Source organism: Pocillopora damicornis, chromosome 9 (genome assembly GCF_964200805.1).
Source record: "Pocillopora damicornis chromosome 9, jaPocDami1.2, whole genome shotgun sequence".
NCBI classification, from domain to species: Eukaryota; Metazoa; Cnidaria; class Anthozoa; order Scleractinia; family Pocilloporidae; genus Pocillopora; species Pocillopora damicornis.
Genome location: NC_142678.1, coordinates 2,190,238 through 2,207,914, shown reverse-complemented (window position 1 = coordinate 2,207,914; position 17,677 = coordinate 2,190,238). Strand labels below are relative to the sequence as shown.

The following is a 17,677-nucleotide window of genomic DNA, read 5'->3' as shown; positions in this document are numbered from 1 at the left end:
ATCTCTTGAGAAAGACTGGTGAGGTGTTGGATTCCCTGATGCTGAGAGGTAGTTTTTTCCATGCGCGACAAACCCGAGTAAAAAAAGAAATCTTAAAAGTTTTTGTACGACTAAAAAGGACATTAAGTGTTGAATAATCAATATTTCTCAAAGGCTTGTTACAAGAGCGAAATCGCCAGATAAATGAGATCTAAACCAAGCTGACAGGGAACCCTTGATATCGAGGCACTCGAGCTTAAAGAAAGTTTTTCGTGGCGTACTCGATCGAACGCCTCGAAAAAATCGAGATAACTGACATCTACCCGTTATCTAATTTCATGAGCCCTCGCAAATTGACGAACTACTTGGGTTAATTTAGACACAGTTGATCTGCCAGTCAAGAAGCCATGCTGCCATTGCGCAATATAATTAGGGGGATATAATACCAAAGATCTCATTATAAACTTGCCTTTCCAGTAATTTAGAAAGCACATCAAGAAGTGAAATGCCCCGATAGTTAAACACTAGAGACTTAGAATCACTTTTCTGAATAGGACGAGATTAGCATCTTTCCATTTTTCAGGAAAAGCCCCCAGCTCCAAAGACATACTGAATAATCTGCATAAAGAGAGTGAAATTTCCTCAGCGCACTCTCGCAACAACTTGATGGACCTAGTTAAGCTTTGTTGATATCAAGTAACTTTAGTCGTTTAAGAATATTGTTAGGCCTTATTTTTAACTCATAAAACTTGTGTTGTACACTATAGCTAAGTCGGTGAAGGCAATTAGAAGTGCTACCTTGATCCATCCAACAACATGGATGGGCCTAGTTAAGCTTTGTTGATATCAAGTAACTTTAGTCGTTTAAGAATATTGTTAGGGCTTATTTTTAACTCATAAAACTTGTGTTGTACACTATAGCTAAGTCGGTGAAGGCAATTAGAAGTGCTACCTTGATCAGGTGGACCAAAAACTGAATGTAAAAAAGCATTGAGTAAATTAGCTTGATCGACGGGTCTGGTGGCCTGCGTCGATTCATGCTTAATAACCCCTGGAATTTTACTACTTTTCGTAATTGCTTTTTAATAAGACCCAAATTTACGAGGATTGTCCTTTAGAACAGCATTAAGGTTACATAAGTGATTACGCTTCTTAAATTTGACTGTTTTCTCAACAAGCTGTTTAAGCCTAAGGAATCTAGACCATAAGAACACAGAGTCTTTCGACTTAGCTTTACGCCGAATTTGGTTCTTCTTTCCGATCAACTGTAATACTTCTCTGTCAATCCACGTGGGCCTGTTGATATCCATGATTAACACCTTAGGGAAAAATTCATCCACTTACGAAACATGTCATACCAGCAAGCAGTACTGGCATCAATGTCGTTGTCTACAAATACAGTGTCTGAAGAGAGACACCGCAGCGCTGACTTCAAGCAAAGCAGGTCAGCTTTCTTTAGGTTGTAAACTGTGCGACGCGATTTCTTTAGGCAGATAACCCTGGTAAACAAGGGGAAGTTAACCATGAAATGGTCAGAGCTGAAGTCCTCGTGAACGCTAATATCGGTTATTTCTTCAGGCAATTATAGATTAAAAAGAAACAAACAGATCCAATGTAGTTTGACAAGTTTGTGCGATTCTTGTAGGCTCGCGAGCGACTTGTGAGAAAAATGAGAGCTGATCAGGTCGCAAAACTTAATTCCATCATCAGAGTTGCTTGAGTCAATATAAGTCCACTTGATGTTGGGCATAATGAAATCACCGATAATGCCAATTCGATGGGAAGCGTCTCCGCGTAAATTCGTAAGCATATGTTCAAAGTAATCCATAAACAAGGGGCAATTTGGATCTTCCCCTTATAGTCAAGGAGGCAACGGACAGGGTGGTTTGTTTCGTGGTCTTGCTAGAACAGCTAACCCTTTTCTAAACTCGGCGGCGCAGAAAGAAAACAATCGTTTACTGAAAACAGGCGTGGATACTAGCATGCAAATTGTTAGAGATGTCTTTAACGACGGTCAGTCGTTAAGGAAAGCTGCCGCAGCGCCGGCAAAGGGTAATATTGGCGGGTACGTTCAATGATTTAACGCAACAAGGGGTAAGCGGTCGTGGAAAAAGATATAAACGCAAACGAAGAGCCGTGCCTGTAAGTTCAACGCAAAACAAGAGACGGAGAACATCTCCTACCAAGTTCAAGACAATTTTCGACTGAAAATGACCGCAGCAGCACACCCTCTTTCCGTTCCTGGTGAGAATTCTAGCTTGCATATTTTTTAATGTACCCGTAACAGAACAATCAGATACTCAAGCTTACAATACCTACTTCAAGACCATACAAAATTTCACAGATCAGGCCAATCGTACTTAACAAAAGCTCTGTACTACAAAGACAAAGTAGGACACACGGACGAAGTAGATAATACTAATGAAAATAATACGGGTCAAAAGAAAAGAGCTGTATTCAGTAACGTCGGAGCTGAAGTGCGGCTGGTTGGTGTACCCCTATCTGACATCTTCATCGTGGACAAGTTATTTAACAAATAAACTCCAAGTTACAATACAATACAATACAATATTTATTTTGCCATATACGACATTTACAGATGGAAAAAAAAAATGAAGAAATTGATGACAGAAAATAAATGGCGAGAAAACCTGAAAGAAACCACGAGGCTTATAACAAGTCAGGCTTTCTCACTTAAAATAACTAATCTTATATTAGAATTACAATATGGACTTATGGTAATTAACTTTGACCGCGCACACGTACACACACACACACGCACACACATATTAAGTAAGTTAGTTAAGAATTACTGCCTTACAGAAGTTGGTCTTACTCCTCAAAGTCTGATCTTCGGGATGGTGCGAAATGATGCATGCATCGGACACCTGGAAAATAACCCTTTCAATTTTCAACTGTTTGACTTACAAGGCGTTCGTCTAACAGTGAGTGAAGAAGAAATGCCCTACTCGACTTTAGACCTGACAGGTGACAAAAAGATTGATGGTTATAACACCTTGTTCTCCGCGTGGAGATATGAACTGTAATCATGGTCTCTACATTGATAGAGAAGACTGGGAGCACGAATATGGTTTGTTCCGTTTTGACTTGACGCCAGCCGGAAGTGGTCATCCTGATCATTTGATAACTCATCGATCGGGGAAAGTCAATCCATACATAAATTTGTTACTCCAAAAGCCAGAGTTCTCAGTTTAATCGTGTACACACCAATTCCAGAATCAGTTGGAAATTGACTGCATGAGACGCGTGGTCTACGAATTCATGTTTTTTGCAAACTTGAAATGAGAAATGTTGCTATATACTGGTATTGTCACCTGGAGGGATCACCATCTACAATTTCATCATGATTACGACGCATGTTAGTATATGTAATCACATGAGGCCAAGTACTATTAAGGATTAATTGCACGAGAGTTTTAAAAATTTTCCAAAATTGCCCGAGTCGCGAAGCGACGAGGGCAATTTGGAAAATTTTGAAAACTCAAGTGCAATTAATCCTTAATAGTACGACGTCTCATGGGATTACTTGTTTATCAATAAAGGGCAAAATTTATACGAAGGAAAATCACGCGCGCAGTCTATTTGGGAAGCCTGTTTAGCGCTACGGCAAATCATCAATCAAATTGAACTGACCAATCGATTCAATGAAATTTTATTCTCCAAAACTGTGTCAATTAATTTCGCATTTCAAAAGTTCAATTAATTCGTCGTCCGCTTCAATAAAACGACAAGCCATTGTTGCAACAAAAACTTGATAACACTGATTTCAAGAAAACGAAAGGTTGCTATGCAACGGATTAGCCAATCATTAACAGGTAATCATGCCCTCTCTTGATTACTAAATATGCCCTCGATTAAGAAAAAAATGCCCTCTCTCTCAACCAATCAGCGCTCAGTAATTTTGCCCTTTATTGATAAGATGTGAAAGCACCCTACAGCAGCGCTCCAAGCTGCGACCGTTTTGGTCGCCATGGCGAGTGGAAGATATATTTGGCGACTAAAATTTCGACAAAAGTCGCTAATTGGCGACCAACAGACAGACCAACAGGAAAAGAAAAAAACATTTATATCAATACTTGATCGAATTATCACACGGAAAAACGCAAATAAACCGTTCCGTGAACGCCCTAAAACGCATAAATCTGAAAAGAGCAATGATCAAGTCGAACTGATTCCGTTGAAATGCACATCATCACACATTTTTACATTGTGTACTGGATTTAACTCTAACCTTTCAATTAGCATTAAGAAGTATGGTGACTAAATATCAAGTGATTCAAGAGGTTATTTATTTACATTATAAAAGGTTTTAATTCCAATATTTCAACTAATTGAAAACTTCAATATTGTAAATAACCTCTGCAAAAACTTTTTCATTTTTGCAATTCTTCTTCGTTTCAGTCGGACTGCCCATTGCAAAGTAAGGTGACGAAGGTGGGAATGACAAAAAGGCCGAATTGCTAGGAAAGTTCAAAGAAACAGAAAGGCCCTCCACTTCATTGATAATAGTCAGCTCCCATGACGGAGTTTAGTACAGTTGAAAGTGTCTCAAAGTAACTCTGAAACAAAACAAAAAAAAAAAGGATAATTCTCACTTGATTGAAAGTGGAACTGAAGAGATTGAAAGTATCTCACAGAGCGTCAACTGAAGCCGGGGCCAAACAAACGAAGACAACCAATCAGAGGGAAGAACTGAGATATGGGATTCAAACATTGTTGGATTAAGCGAGTCACAGGTCGGATACAAATTAGTGAAATTTCACCTTGTTTGTTGACCGCTGATACATTACATTCTAAACATTTAGAATGTATTGCCAGTTTCAATAACTACTTCCTGCGAAAGTCTTCGGATTCAGTAAACGCATTGTAACGAACCATCGGACGAAATTCTGATCGAACAGGAGCAACTTGAAACGACCCTTGTACGCGAATGTTCGCGAGACGAGAATGCTAAATGTATGCTTTTGCCATCTCGTGCTTTACAAAACCCGGCTGTCCAAGCGTAGCCTACAACTTAACTACCTGTCCAGATTGAAGCTCATTAGATCAATCTAAATAGCCATTAAGCACATTTCATTTTCTGCATATAAAACCAAAAACAACCCACAATTCCTCTAATCGCTATGACGAAGGGCTAACGCTCGAAACCTCAGCTTTTAAATCCTTTATGGTGGCCGATTTACGTTTTCAACTCAGCTGATAATACTAAACTTCAATTATAGTTGACCCCTCAACTGCTAAAAGTTGATTAATTATTTTCACTTCTAGCTAATGAACATATCTCAGTAAATTAGTAGTCTATCAAAGTTGGCTCGACATGGTTTTATTATTATTCAACCCCAAAGTCTTTGCTGGATTGTTGAACAACCATGTTCTTGTTGGTTGTTTCCTTTATCCTCAAAAGGTTATTTTCACTTTGTGACATTTAACGTTTGCATGAAGGCAACAATACACCCTATTGCCAATAATTTAGAAATGCAGTCAGTGATCCTCACTTTTTATTATTGTTAGCAGCTTATAAGCAACGCAGAATGTGCCCCATAAGCATCAACCCAGCTCCTTGTGCATTCTGAGAACCAACCTATTGTTGATAAATTTTGGTAAATTAGTGATCAATTGATCAATGATGAACATTACTTAAAACTGGATTGAAACACATCTATGTACCTCTTCATTGTCATACAAAGCTATAATTTGGATGTTGGGATCTAATGCCAAAGATGAACCTTTCAGGGATTGAACAAGGCACTAAAGGTTAAAGGAGTAAAAATTTGTCAATAAAAAGAAGATGGCTCAAAACGGTTTTTGTTATGTAAACACCAATTCTTTGATGGATCACTACACTTTTTCATGTGATTTTTTTGTTTTTCTTCCTTGAAAAGAGCATTGAAAAATGCCCAATTATTTCTTTAACAAGTTGTAATTTTTCCCATAAGTTTACCATAGCAATACTTCAGTCTCTTTGAAACACCCTTAGATTTTGCTTTGTAAACCTGCAACTAAAAAAAGAGAGTGCACTAACCCCATTTTTCTAACACTGAATATAATTTTGCCTGTAAATAAGGAATATTTCAAACTGCACTCCAAGATATTTAAGGGAACACACAAAAAAGTGTAGTGATATTGATCCATGAAAATATGGCTGCATTTTAAAATGAGGAACCATCCTGAGCCACCTTAACAAAAATCTATTGGAAAGTAGAACACTATTTTAGAATTAAAATATTGTTTGGTTTTCTGAATATAACATTCTCTCTGTGTAGATCTAAATCAGACCCACTTAACCTGTAAATCACAAAAACAGCTGACTTGGTTGTCTAATCTTGGTGAGAAATAAACTTCTCCAGTGCACCACTGAAAGTCTGAAAGAGAAAGAATAAAACCCATTTACCCTTTAAACCCTAAGAGTGACTAACACCTGATTTCTCTCTGCAATATCATCCCTGAATCACACATTAAGGTCATGAGAATAAAGGAAATGATCACCAACAAGAGAAGCATTTGGTTGGTAAACAAATTCTCCTTGTCAGCAGCTTAGGAAATGTATAAAGAATAGTATGGAGAATATGCATACTCAGTGATGTTCAGGTGTAAAGGGTTTAGAGAGCCCAAACAAATCATGATTGAAAAGCAAAATCAGGGCTGTGGCTAAGATTTAGCAGAGGGGAGTGATGAAAGGATCAGTTGTTGATACTCACTGCAGGCTGGGTGTTGGCCAGGTGCATTTCAAAGTCCATGATTTGTTCTTGATCACATTTCAACTCCTCTGTTTGAAGTTTGATCAGAGTTGACTGATGAGAATCACTCTAAAGAAATAAATTAATAAACTCAGTGCCACAATTAAGAAAATAAATAAACAAATATTACTAATAAACAAATATATATATGCTATAGGGTGTAATGATCATTCATGTAGTGCAATTATTGATCCAAAAAAAACTTGTTGTCAGTAATAATGAATTAAATATTGGCAACCTGAACAGAAGACATCATTAGAGGTGCGTGAAGACGTTTTGTCAGTGTAATGTTACCCCTGAATGAAACCATTAACTATAAATTATAAAGGGATAATTACTTACCCTGTTTTTATTTTCCTTGGGTTCTGTGTCAATGCTGTCATCATCAGTAGCTGGTTTATTTATCAGACTTTCATAAGCACAAGTTTATAGAATGGGTGCTCTTGAATAAGAGAAAGAAAACTCACTTTGTTCAAAATAATTTTTACATTACTACACTGATCATGCACCTCACGACTCTGTGTTCATGACCAAATCTGATCAACAAGTAACATATATGTCACTTTACAAGATTTTCATAACATCAAGCTTTTCTTTTTGAATCAAGCAAACAAACTTAATCAGTCAAGAGCTGGTCAGTCAGTCAGTTAGTTGGTTGATGACATTGGATCAGTTTGATGACTATGTTTGAGTGACCAACCTTGCAAAATAATAAATAGAGAACACAGAGGAGGAACTAAAATTCACCACAAAAAAATAAAAATAACCCTAAAAGTACAAACAAGCAAGACAAGTTGTTTCTCACTTAACCCTTTTACTCCCAAGATCTCATTTGCAACTCTCCATACTGTCTACCATACAATTCTTAAGCCTTTAATTTGGAGAATTTGGTATTGGATCAACAATAACAATCTCCTAATTAATACTTTTCTTTATTCTCATCACTTGTCTGGTTGATACTGTATTAATATTGTAAGGAGAAATTCTCTCTTGGTCACTCATGGGGGGTTAAAGTAGTTGATATCTAGGTCTTTTTGGTTTCTAAATACCACTATTTTCCCCATTATAGAAGCTGAACTCATCTAGTGTTTTGTTATCACAATGTGCATGTAATTCAGTTACTCCAAATACTGATCTTGGGCTTCTTGTGACTCTATGCATTGAAGTTACTCATGTGCGAGTTTCTGTATTTGGCGAGAACTTTTCATTGATGTCCCGCTGCAGATGAATTGCCAGATGTGGAAAACGCATGATTGGTCTGTTGATGTGAACTAAATGGTGCTGCAATTTATCACCTTTCTGTTGAGCAATTCAATCCAGGAAGAAATAGGAAATAATAATGTTACTATGATCAGGTGGAGTCCAATTCAGTTTGTATTCAATGTGATAAGCACAATTCCATCACTGAAAATCAAGAGTCCAATTTGCTAATCACCAGAAAGTATGAACACAGACACAATTAGATTGCATGAAGTCCTTTTGCCAATTAATCAAAATTAATGGCTTTTCACTCCTCTCCACAATTATCAAAATAATGAATTCTTTATACTGTTTGCTGTAAATTTCTCATAGATGAAGAGCTAGAAACATGTTGTGAAATACTAGTTTCCTTACTCCTCATGACTTTTCTTCTAAAAAAATATGTTGATATTGAAAGGAGAAATTGATTGTTGGCCACCCCTGTGGGAGTTAAAGTGTTCATGTAAAAGTAAAAATATAACAGTAGCTTTTTACCACAAGGAAATTAACCAAATTGTTTAGTTAAATTATACAACAGGTGAGCATACACAATGATATGCAATTGATAACCAAGTTTATCAAAACTTGTATACATGCAAACAATATACACAAAAAGGTCCTTTGATTTTCTTTATTAACTCTTTTCAGTAATGTCCCAAGACAGAATCTAAGGTTGAAAGTAAATGCTACAGTATAGTACCTTAATCATAACTCTGCCAGCCAATTTCAAATCCCTGTCAAACCAAGTGGCCCAGATTCCTCCTCCATAACACTCTGCCCCAATTTATTGATATCCATTGCTGCTCTTCTTGGAGTTTGGCTTCACCTGTTCCAACATAAAGAGCAGTGTTAAAAAATTATGTGCCAGGGTCATTTTCTCTGCTGTCTGATCTGCTCCTCTTTCAATCAATCCACTCATGTCTTTCTCAACATCTCTAGCACTTAACAGTGTTTAAAAAAAGGCAAATGAATAAAGGGGGGTAAGTTTCTAAAGAAACTGTGAAGCTGCATTGATGGGAGAGTATATCAGGGTAATTAGGTATTATCAACTGAGTTGATAACATAAATTGGCCACCACTGAGAGTTTCGAAGTGGAAGTTTTGAGCATTAGCCCATTGTCAGAGTGATTGACAATAGGCTGAACTCTTTATGGTGGCCAATTCATGTTATCAACTCAAGAGTTGATACTTTAGTTGTTAATACTTAATTACCCATTTTATAAAGGCATTGGAGATTGAAGAAATCTGCCACTACACAGAACATCCAACCAAATTTTGATGACCTCAGCTATGATTTTTTTCAGATGCAGATTGAAAACATTGCCATGTTACCATTCACTAACCTCCTGTTCCTTTATTTCTCATTGGAAAAAAAGGTAACCTTATTTCTTAAATAAGTACTGATTTTTTTAATGATTTATTGCAGGTTTAAAAAAGCCTTTAGTTTATTAAATTTTTGATTTTGACAAATTTCAAACCAAATTTAACCTCCCTATGTGTTTTGTACATTTTCAAATAAATGCAATACTTAAACCATAAAGGTATTACCTCAAGTCTTTGAAGTAATGTGACTTCTGACCTCTTGCATTATTAAAATAATAAATATTACATAAATGAACAATTTTTGCAGTGACTATTTTTAATAAATGAATGATTTTTACAGTGGCAACTTTTAATGAGAAGACTTTTTCTTGTGTACCTTGAGACAGGGGCTATCAGTATGAGCTCCTACAATGCTGAACCCATTTCTAGGAACATACTTCCCACCAACAGCAAATGCAATGATCGTTGACTGGTTTCTAGTCACAAAATACTGAATGGAGCAAAGAACTAACAGGTGAAGATGAAAGATGGGTCAATGATGCAGGCAAAGTCTTTAACAGGGGAAGGATTTGGTAAAATATACCCCCTATTATGCTCCTGCATAGCCAAGCTAAAACTGTTTTGGTCACCATGGCCAAAAAAATTGGCAATAAATTTGCAATGTAAGTTCCTATGTTGATGGTATGTGTTAAATTACTACATTGTATTTAGAATATTAAGTTATACATATGCAATGCTTTGATATTTCCTTAAATTACAAAACATTTCAGTAAGTTCTGTTTCCCTACTTGTCCAAGTATCAAGCCTGGAAAGGTTGCATGATCCTACAAAGACAACTGGCAGCTGACTGGTTGTTATTTGTGAAGAGGGAGGGAGATAAAAGAGGAGGTGGTGGTTGAGGCTACTTCAGATTGGCTATAGGGAGGCATGACGTTTTATAATGAAGTTTGGGGGGAGAGGGGTCAGCAGTTTGAGGTACATTTTAAAAGTGGTCCATTACCAAGTTAATCATCTTATAGTTGTATGTGAGATAAATTTTAATAGTTTCTAGGCATAAAAGAGGAGATATGAGGTGACAGGGGGGAGGAGTCATCATGCTAATATTTAATAAGGGAGGAGGGTCACTTGCTATTTACATGGCCTGATAGAAATTTGATCTTCCAAACATATTTTTCTCTTCCCCCCTTTTCTACATAAATAATGACTAGTCCCTTACTTATTTCAAAGGAAAACAGGTGTGGCCAATTTTAAGTGCACCATATGATTTCCCAGACAACATAATTTTTATTTCTGGTAACCATTTTGTGATTTTGGGTCATGTCAAAATTGCAACCTTTCAAAAAGGTTAAATATAAAGCCCCAACTCCCATTTCTCACCTTATCAGAAGGCTTGATATCCCAGTGCTCTTTTTCCTTGAGCTCTTTAAATCCTGCTGCTGATAACACCTTTCTGCACTCATTGACAACTGAAACAAAACATTGCATGAGCTGGTAAGGTAAGTGCAGTTTATAGTCTGTGAAAAATTTATAAGTGCTTATTACACCAAATTGTAAGAGAAATTATGATATAACTTGTTAATAAAGTAAATGAAAAAACATCACAGAAAGTTAAGGCAGACAAAATTTTGAACACATATGTGCACTATATGTAATTTGCACTCGTGTTACAACTTTGCACTTGCGTTACATGATAATGCACTTGTTTACAGCCAATCAGAAGCACCTAATTTTTTCATGCACATTATCAATTAAAGAAGCTGGAAGGATAAGACATACCATGATAAGGCGAAGGACCATTGTTCACAAAATCAATGAACTTCCTTGCTGCAGATTTTATTACATCAAGTGAGGATGCCTACAACAAAACAAAACCCAAAATATATTTTTTATTACGAACTTCACTTTTTTGACATTTGGAGGATACAGCATGACATTTTCCATCCAGGAAAGACACCTCATGAGCAATATAACAACATGTACAACAATACCATACATTTAGAAGAGTTGCAACAGTGTTACTATAATTTCCTCCAGAACTGAAACTGTGTTAACCCTTTTACACCTAAGAGTGACTAGCACCTAATTTCTCTTCACAGTATCAGCCCTGAATCAAACATTAAGGTTAGGAGAATAAAGGAAATAATCACCAACTAAAGAAGCTCTTGACTGTGACACAAATTCTCCTTAACCTTGTCAGCAGCTTATAAAACGTATAGGGAACAATATGGAGAATATGAAAACTGATGTTACGGTGTAAGGGATTATCTTCTGTCCTAAATCTCCACATTGCTAAAATCTAATCCAATTTTAAGAATTACTTAATTGAAAAGAAAAATGAATATTAAATACATGAAGTTTACCGCAACTTCTATCTTAAAATATCAGCGAATCGGCCTAACACCTCGATGTATTAAGTTACCATACATTAATATCATACAAAAAATTTAAACTATTGTATTCCGACTTCAATATGTTGCACATATTGAGTTGACATACACAGTTAATATAGTATTTGTTTCTCTTTTCTCGAAAGCGACGCTCGCGTAACAAATTTATCACTGTTGATCTAGAATTCTAAAACACATCTTTCGGTCACAAGCTTGCATTCTGCAAACGTCTCACGCTGAAATTCATCGCTTTCGATAATGTCTGTTGTAGATATCGCAAGGAAAGTGATGTGAACTTACATGTAAATGTATCAACGCGAAAGTTGAAACGGAAGTAACGCACGAATTCATCGCTACTCCGCGGTCTCTTTAAATTTATAAAGTGAATTTTGAGGCACTGAATAAAGGGTCAAACGGTGAAATGATTAAAGAAAATTCTGTGCCTGTCATGAACGAAGGAAACGTTTATGCGGGATTTTGAAAGCCTTACCTGAGCAGCCATCTTGGTTCTCCAGCTGAGTTGTCATTGATGGCTGGAGGGGGGGGGGAGGGGGTAGAGGGTTGGGGGTAGGGGGTAAGGCAAGGTTTCACTCAAATTGAAAGCGAAAGTACATCCGCGGGAAGATTAAATCAGTCCCGGGAGGAAGAGGAAATGGAAAATGAAAATTGTCTTGAGATCCAAAAATAAACTATATGCGAAATTAATATTGTTAAAAATTAATTAAATTTTAAAAAATGGCGAGACTATCAAAAAAATTGAGGGGGAAGTAAAATTGATCATAATTCTGAACAACAATCCGGCCGCTGAAAAAAATTGTCGCATAAAACAAGGAAGTGCAACAAAAGGGAGACGTGAATCGACTTTTATTTCAAGTTCTCTTATATTTTTGTATTTCATGAAAGATAATTTTCATATGTCTCCACTTAACAGTATCATGCGTGCTCCATATATCCGTACACAGGCTTCATAATTTCTTATTTTCATATATTAAAATGGTAAATGCGTAACACGAATGAGAAGGAAAAAAATGCAAAGATCCCAGGTTACACCTCTATCCATACTACAGTTGCCCTTTACCGCTGGTTTCCAATTTTAGTGGTTAATAATCTGTGTGAAGTCCACCTGTTAAGTGTTTTCATCGTTATCAGCTGATAACATCTCCTTTAACTCTTAAGCTCCAACGAATGACCATGATAGAATTTCTCCTTACAATACCGATACAATATCGAGCCGATAAGTAACGGAAATAAAGAAAAATATCAATTAGGGCATTATCAATTGATCCAATACCAATTACTTCAAACTAACATCATAAGAATCGTATGGCAGACAGAAAAATGGTCTAACGAGATCTTGGAAGTGAAAGGGAGCTCTGTTGACATGCAACGAAAAATTTTGATAAAGATGATTCATGAGCTGAAACGTGAGTGATTGATAGAACAGATATTTTTTTTGCCATCAATTTTTCGAGCTACTAATACTAATGATAAGATCTCAGGTCAGATGCAGTCATATTCAATCACTAGCATGTGAAATTTATCGTAGTATGGTCGTTTTGATACAAACTAAAAGACAACTCGATAGACACAGAAGGTCGTTTCGATACAACTTCAGTCATTTTGAGACAAACTAGCAAAAAAAAAATTTGGATGTTTTCAACTGTCTTCCAGTCCAATGAAGGGGGACAGTATTCATCTACTATTTAGACGTGGTTTTCCTGGTGTAGTTCTCTTAAGGTAGTTTCCTTTGGCACTGATCTGTTAGAGAAGTTGTCTTTTTCTCCAGAACTGAGACGGTGTTTTCGTCTCTCAAAACGCTCGGTGAAGTTGTTCTCATCTTTCAAGACGTCAAAAAGGGTTCTCCTTGTTGGAACTACAACAGATAAACATTGAATTTTAAATTAGTGGCAAAAAATATTTTTGACAACCAAAACAACCAAGCAGCGACAGGGGTAATAACGTGTGCACACGTAGGCCTGGGCTTGAGCTCGGCTGAAAATTGTGTTGTGCTCCTGGACGAGACACTTTATTTTCTCAATGCCGCTCGCCACCCAGGGGTATAAATGGGTAGTGGTGAACTGCCAGGGGGCGTGACGAAATGCTGTGAGGGTGGGGTGGGGGATAACCTGAGACGACTACATCTCCTCAGTGGGGTGGGGGGGAGGGAATGTTCGTGCATGTGGACTCTTCATGTCATAACAGTTGTGATAAACCAGGCCCTGATCATGGAAACACCCAGAGAAAGTGAATATTAGAAGCTAATAGTGGATGTACATATGGACGTCAGAACTGCCAACGTTAATCAAAACTTTGCAATCACGCCACGCGATACGCAGTTTCATTAAGACAGTTTTCCTAAAGTATCGAGACCAAAGGATACGCACGGACGAAAAGCAACTAGGAAATGGCAAATGACGTCATAACAAAGAGGGGTTCTCAAGAAGTTCTTAGGTAGAAAGATATACCCCGAGGACATTCTATTGAGCAGCACGTTCTTTAAGATTAAATGAATAAATTTCTCCTCGGGTGACGACGTCACTGACGCACAGTGGACACAGGTGTGACGATGACAGTTAGTGCCATTGCGGTAAAGTTGAAGAAGGTGTAGGTGGGTCTAGTGATGTTAGGTCGCAAACGGTAATACAGAACAGCTATGCATCACTGCGTATTACCGATCCTTGGTTGTGTCTCAATAAAATTTTCTTAATACCCCATAAGGGTCTGTAGTATTCTGATGATCCCGCTCACTAGCGGTCAAATTTCTTAATTTCCCCCCTCCAAACTCTGTTAGAGGCGACTGATCTCCCTTCATACCCCCTTGAAAACCACGTGATCCTCCCCCCCCTCCTAGAATCCTTCGACCCACCCCGAAGGGGCTAAATAATGACAGGTCCACTTATTCCTTTTTTGAGTCTACAACATGTGGTTTACAAGATGTTTTTAATTTTACTTTTTATAGAACTCAGCTGGATGAATTTAGAGTGAAATTTGAGTATTGTCAAAGTTTTGGGCAGTTCGTGTTTGGCATCATTTGCAAAAGTTTCATAGATTCTACATACCTGTAGTAGAATTGACCGCGGGAGTTCTGGGGGCTATGAAATAAAAAAATACATATCACTATCATTTTAAAAAGTGACATTTTCTTCCTACATAAACAAACACCAGACGTGCGCAAGTGAACGAAAAGGTGTGTACTAAGACGATCGGTATTGTAAACGATTGGCGCACGTCTTCGAGATTGCTTCACTCCACTGAAGACAGCAAGGAACAATATTCCCCCTGTTAAATTTCTCAAACGTGCATTATCAGAAGAATTTCCGTTCCGAGAATAGTTCAAATCAGAAAAGCAACTACTCACCAGGCGAGGAATTTTTTTTAATTCGTTTGTACAGCATGGAGAGATACGTCATCACGCTCATCTCGTCAATCTCTTCCATTGATACCAGGTCACTTGCCTCCAAAAGAGCTGGGACTTTGAGTTTTTCCTCGGCCACTTTGAAAGCCTGAAATATAAAACTTACTTTGCTCAACACAGCTAAAACGTGAGGCAATGCGCTCTTTGACTTAAGTAAGTTCTTGAATTTCATTCATCGTCCTTGCTCTGTTTTCCTCAAGTTATGATACATTTTCGTCCGTTCGTTTATGGAGAGACTTGAAAATATGGAGATCAGTTATACATATCACAAAACTAAAACTCTCTCTTTCGCAAGAATGCACGGTTTGGTCCAAATAAACCTACCAATTCATTGTTTTTCAAGGCGTCCTCCTTAGAAAGGTCGTCAAATTTGCTGCAAAGTGAAAGAAAATTATCAGAAATATCTCTGTGGAACCAATCCGCAAACCTTAACTTGTCCAACTCAATATTTAGAGACCCGCGTCATGTTAACATTATTAGGAACCGCCATTGTAAGTCTAAAATACAACTATACCATGCTTTCATTTTAGCATCATTTCAAAATCTGTTAATAATTATATTTTCCCCACCTTCGGCTTGTCTTTTCCTCCAACCTTACAAAAAAAGTTTATTGACATTATCCATCGATGGTTCACTTCCTATATGCTATTTAGTGCAGAGTCGAAAGTTCGCCCTCTTAAAGGTATCTGTATATTTCATATTTACTTGTGCATTTAAAAACTTTAGTCAAGGTCAAAGTCGAAGAAAAAACATACAATTTAGGTTCTTATAAAAGGGGTATGACTCAAAATCAAAGTGCTACGATCAATCTCGAGCCAGAAGTAGGCGTTAATTTTTTTTTTTGCATAATAAAGCTTCTGTGGCCTTAATATTCTTGTTACCATGGCTGCAATCAATAACGCTCTATTTGTGCGATGTTTATCAATAATTTTTAACGTTTCCACTTAACTTCAATATAAAAGACAGTTTGAACGATTACTCGTATGTAAAGGCGGCAGTGAAACTTTTCCAATTTTATTTTTCACTGGATGTCTGCGAGATGAACGCGTTGCGGTTAAAATCTATACTTAAATAATTCAATATTTTAGGGACACTTTTGCATTGATACGTGCCTCTTGGTTAAATCTCTCGTCTCGCTTGGTGACCTCAGACAATCAATTAACATAAATAAGTTTGGGTTCACTTCAGAGGATTATACAGATTAGAAAGTTTCCCGTGATGTTACATGTCGCGTTCGCATCACATACCGCGCACATATGATGAACAAATGCTAAAAAAAGCAGAAGTTCCAGTTACAAGTTACTGCAGTTTTCACGAATCTCCTCTGTCTTCACTTAAAATATCACTGCGTCATTGTCCTAGTTTCTCACAAAATATCAGAAGTTAATTATTGTAGCAAATACTGCGGATAGTGGCATTTTAAAATTGTAATGACCAAAAATTTACCGCGGTGTGGTAAAAAACCCCAGCTTCCCTTTCCCTGAGTGAAACCTTTGTTTTCAATTTCGAAAAAAAATACTGTTGTTTGTGTAGACTTTCTTCCACTGTCTCAGCCATAAACAACCTTTTGTTGCTCGCCAGGGTGAAAACAGAGAGGGACAGAGAAAGATAGCGAGAGATCGAGAAAGAGGGAGACATCAAGAGAGAGAGTCGAGTGCAATCATTTTGAATACCTACATCAGTTCGGGATCGAATCTGTGTAAGAGCGCGCAAAATGCCAAGCCATCCCTCCACGAAGAGTTTAAATTACGCACGCTCACGCCTTTGTAACCGTACGTTTGTTGCTTACACCATTCCAACAGAGCTTCTTTTCCTTTTAAATTTCGTGATCTTGCAGCCTGTCTTGTGGACATGATGCAATCAATAAATAAAATTTCAAAATAATAACTTGGGCAAATTTTTAGTTTGCTAGTGTCTGTCGTGGCGTCAAGATGCTGACTGATGAAATTTGCCTACTTCACTTGGTTTCGTTATGGAAATTTGACGGAAGTTTGTCATAAGCAGGTCTTTTCAGATCTCTCAAGTGAGGTCAGCGTTGATGTTTTTTTCATTATCGCCTTCCTGTGGGTTTTATTACGGCACGCGCGTGCATGTGTTGTCCATAAAACAGCTATATTTGCGGTCTGTTTTATAATCTCTCCAAGGTGGTCTGAAATACTCATTTATCTCAGTCGATCTTTGGTCAGGTAGCAATGTAGAACAACAACTTTGAAGTACCCGATATCAATTGTTTTGAGGGTCATAGAATATCAAATAATTGAAAGATTGCATCTAAAGGCGAAAATACAATTGCTGATGCGATGCTAACAGCCCAACCAACATACTGACAGGTAAAAGATATTGACAGTATATTATAGCACTAATTTAAAACCTCTTACGCATAACAGGCATAAAATCCTTAATGCTAATATGACCTTGGACGGAAAGATGAAAACAACAACAACCTTTAAATCTTAGAAGTTTTGACAATACACTTTAGTAAGGATAAATGAGCGATGATTGCAATAACTAGTTACTTGCATCTCGACTAAAAGGCCAGCTGGCATGGAATGAATAGAATGTGCTGAGTTATTTCCA

At 37.3% G+C, this 17,677-nt stretch overlaps 1 protein-coding gene and 2 pseudogenes across 2 annotated transcripts; 1 reads left to right on the top strand and 2 right to left on the bottom strand.

Moving 5' to 3' along the window:
- Window positions 1-1,328: 1,328 nt before the first annotated feature.
- LOC149039607 (uncharacterized) lies at window positions 1,329-3,195 on the top strand (annotated as a pseudogene).
- A 1,072-nt stretch (window positions 3,196-4,267) lies between these two features.
- LOC149039606 (aspartyl aminopeptidase-like) lies at window positions 4,268-12,228 on the bottom strand (annotated as a pseudogene). The gene is made up of 9 exons (XR_016179651.1): window positions 12,176-12,228; window positions 11,075-11,153; window positions 10,676-10,764; window positions 9,675-9,788; window positions 8,677-8,802; window positions 7,080-8,036; window positions 6,699-6,806; window positions 5,496-6,362; window positions 4,268-4,559 (listed from the first exon to the last, which is right to left on the bottom strand). The product of XR_016179651.1 is annotated as an aspartyl aminopeptidase-like (transcript).
- A 305-nt stretch (window positions 12,229-12,533) lies between these two features.
- LOC113665293 (MICAL-like protein 1) lies at window positions 12,534-17,439 on the bottom strand. The gene is made up of 5 exons (XM_089183189.1): window positions 16,778-17,439; window positions 15,425-15,473; window positions 15,044-15,188; window positions 14,745-14,777; window positions 12,534-13,558 (listed from the first exon to the last, which is right to left on the bottom strand). The coding sequence occupies exons 1-5, from the start codon at window positions 16,951-16,953 to the stop codon at window positions 13,389-13,391; spliced, it is 573 nt and encodes a 190-aa protein (XP_089039315.1). The 5' UTR covers window positions 16,954-17,439; the 3' UTR covers window positions 12,534-13,388.
- Between the last annotated feature and the right edge of the window lie 238 nt (window positions 17,440-17,677).

Excerpts from the sequence above, each read along its gene's own strand:
- LOC113665293 (XM_089183189.1), bottom strand. The coding sequence starts at position 16,953 with ATGTCCACAAGACAGGCTGCAAGATCACGAAATTTAAAAGGAAAAGAA. Across the intron at positions 15,189-15,424 it reads CCTTGAAAAACAATGAATTG|GCTTTCAAAGTGGCCGAGGA; the intron begins GTAGGTTTATTT and ends TTTATATTTCAG. Across the intron at positions 14,778-15,043 it reads TAAAAAAAATTCCTCGCCTG|CCCCCAGAACTCCCGCGGTC; the intron begins GTGAGTAGTTGC and ends TTTATTTCATAG.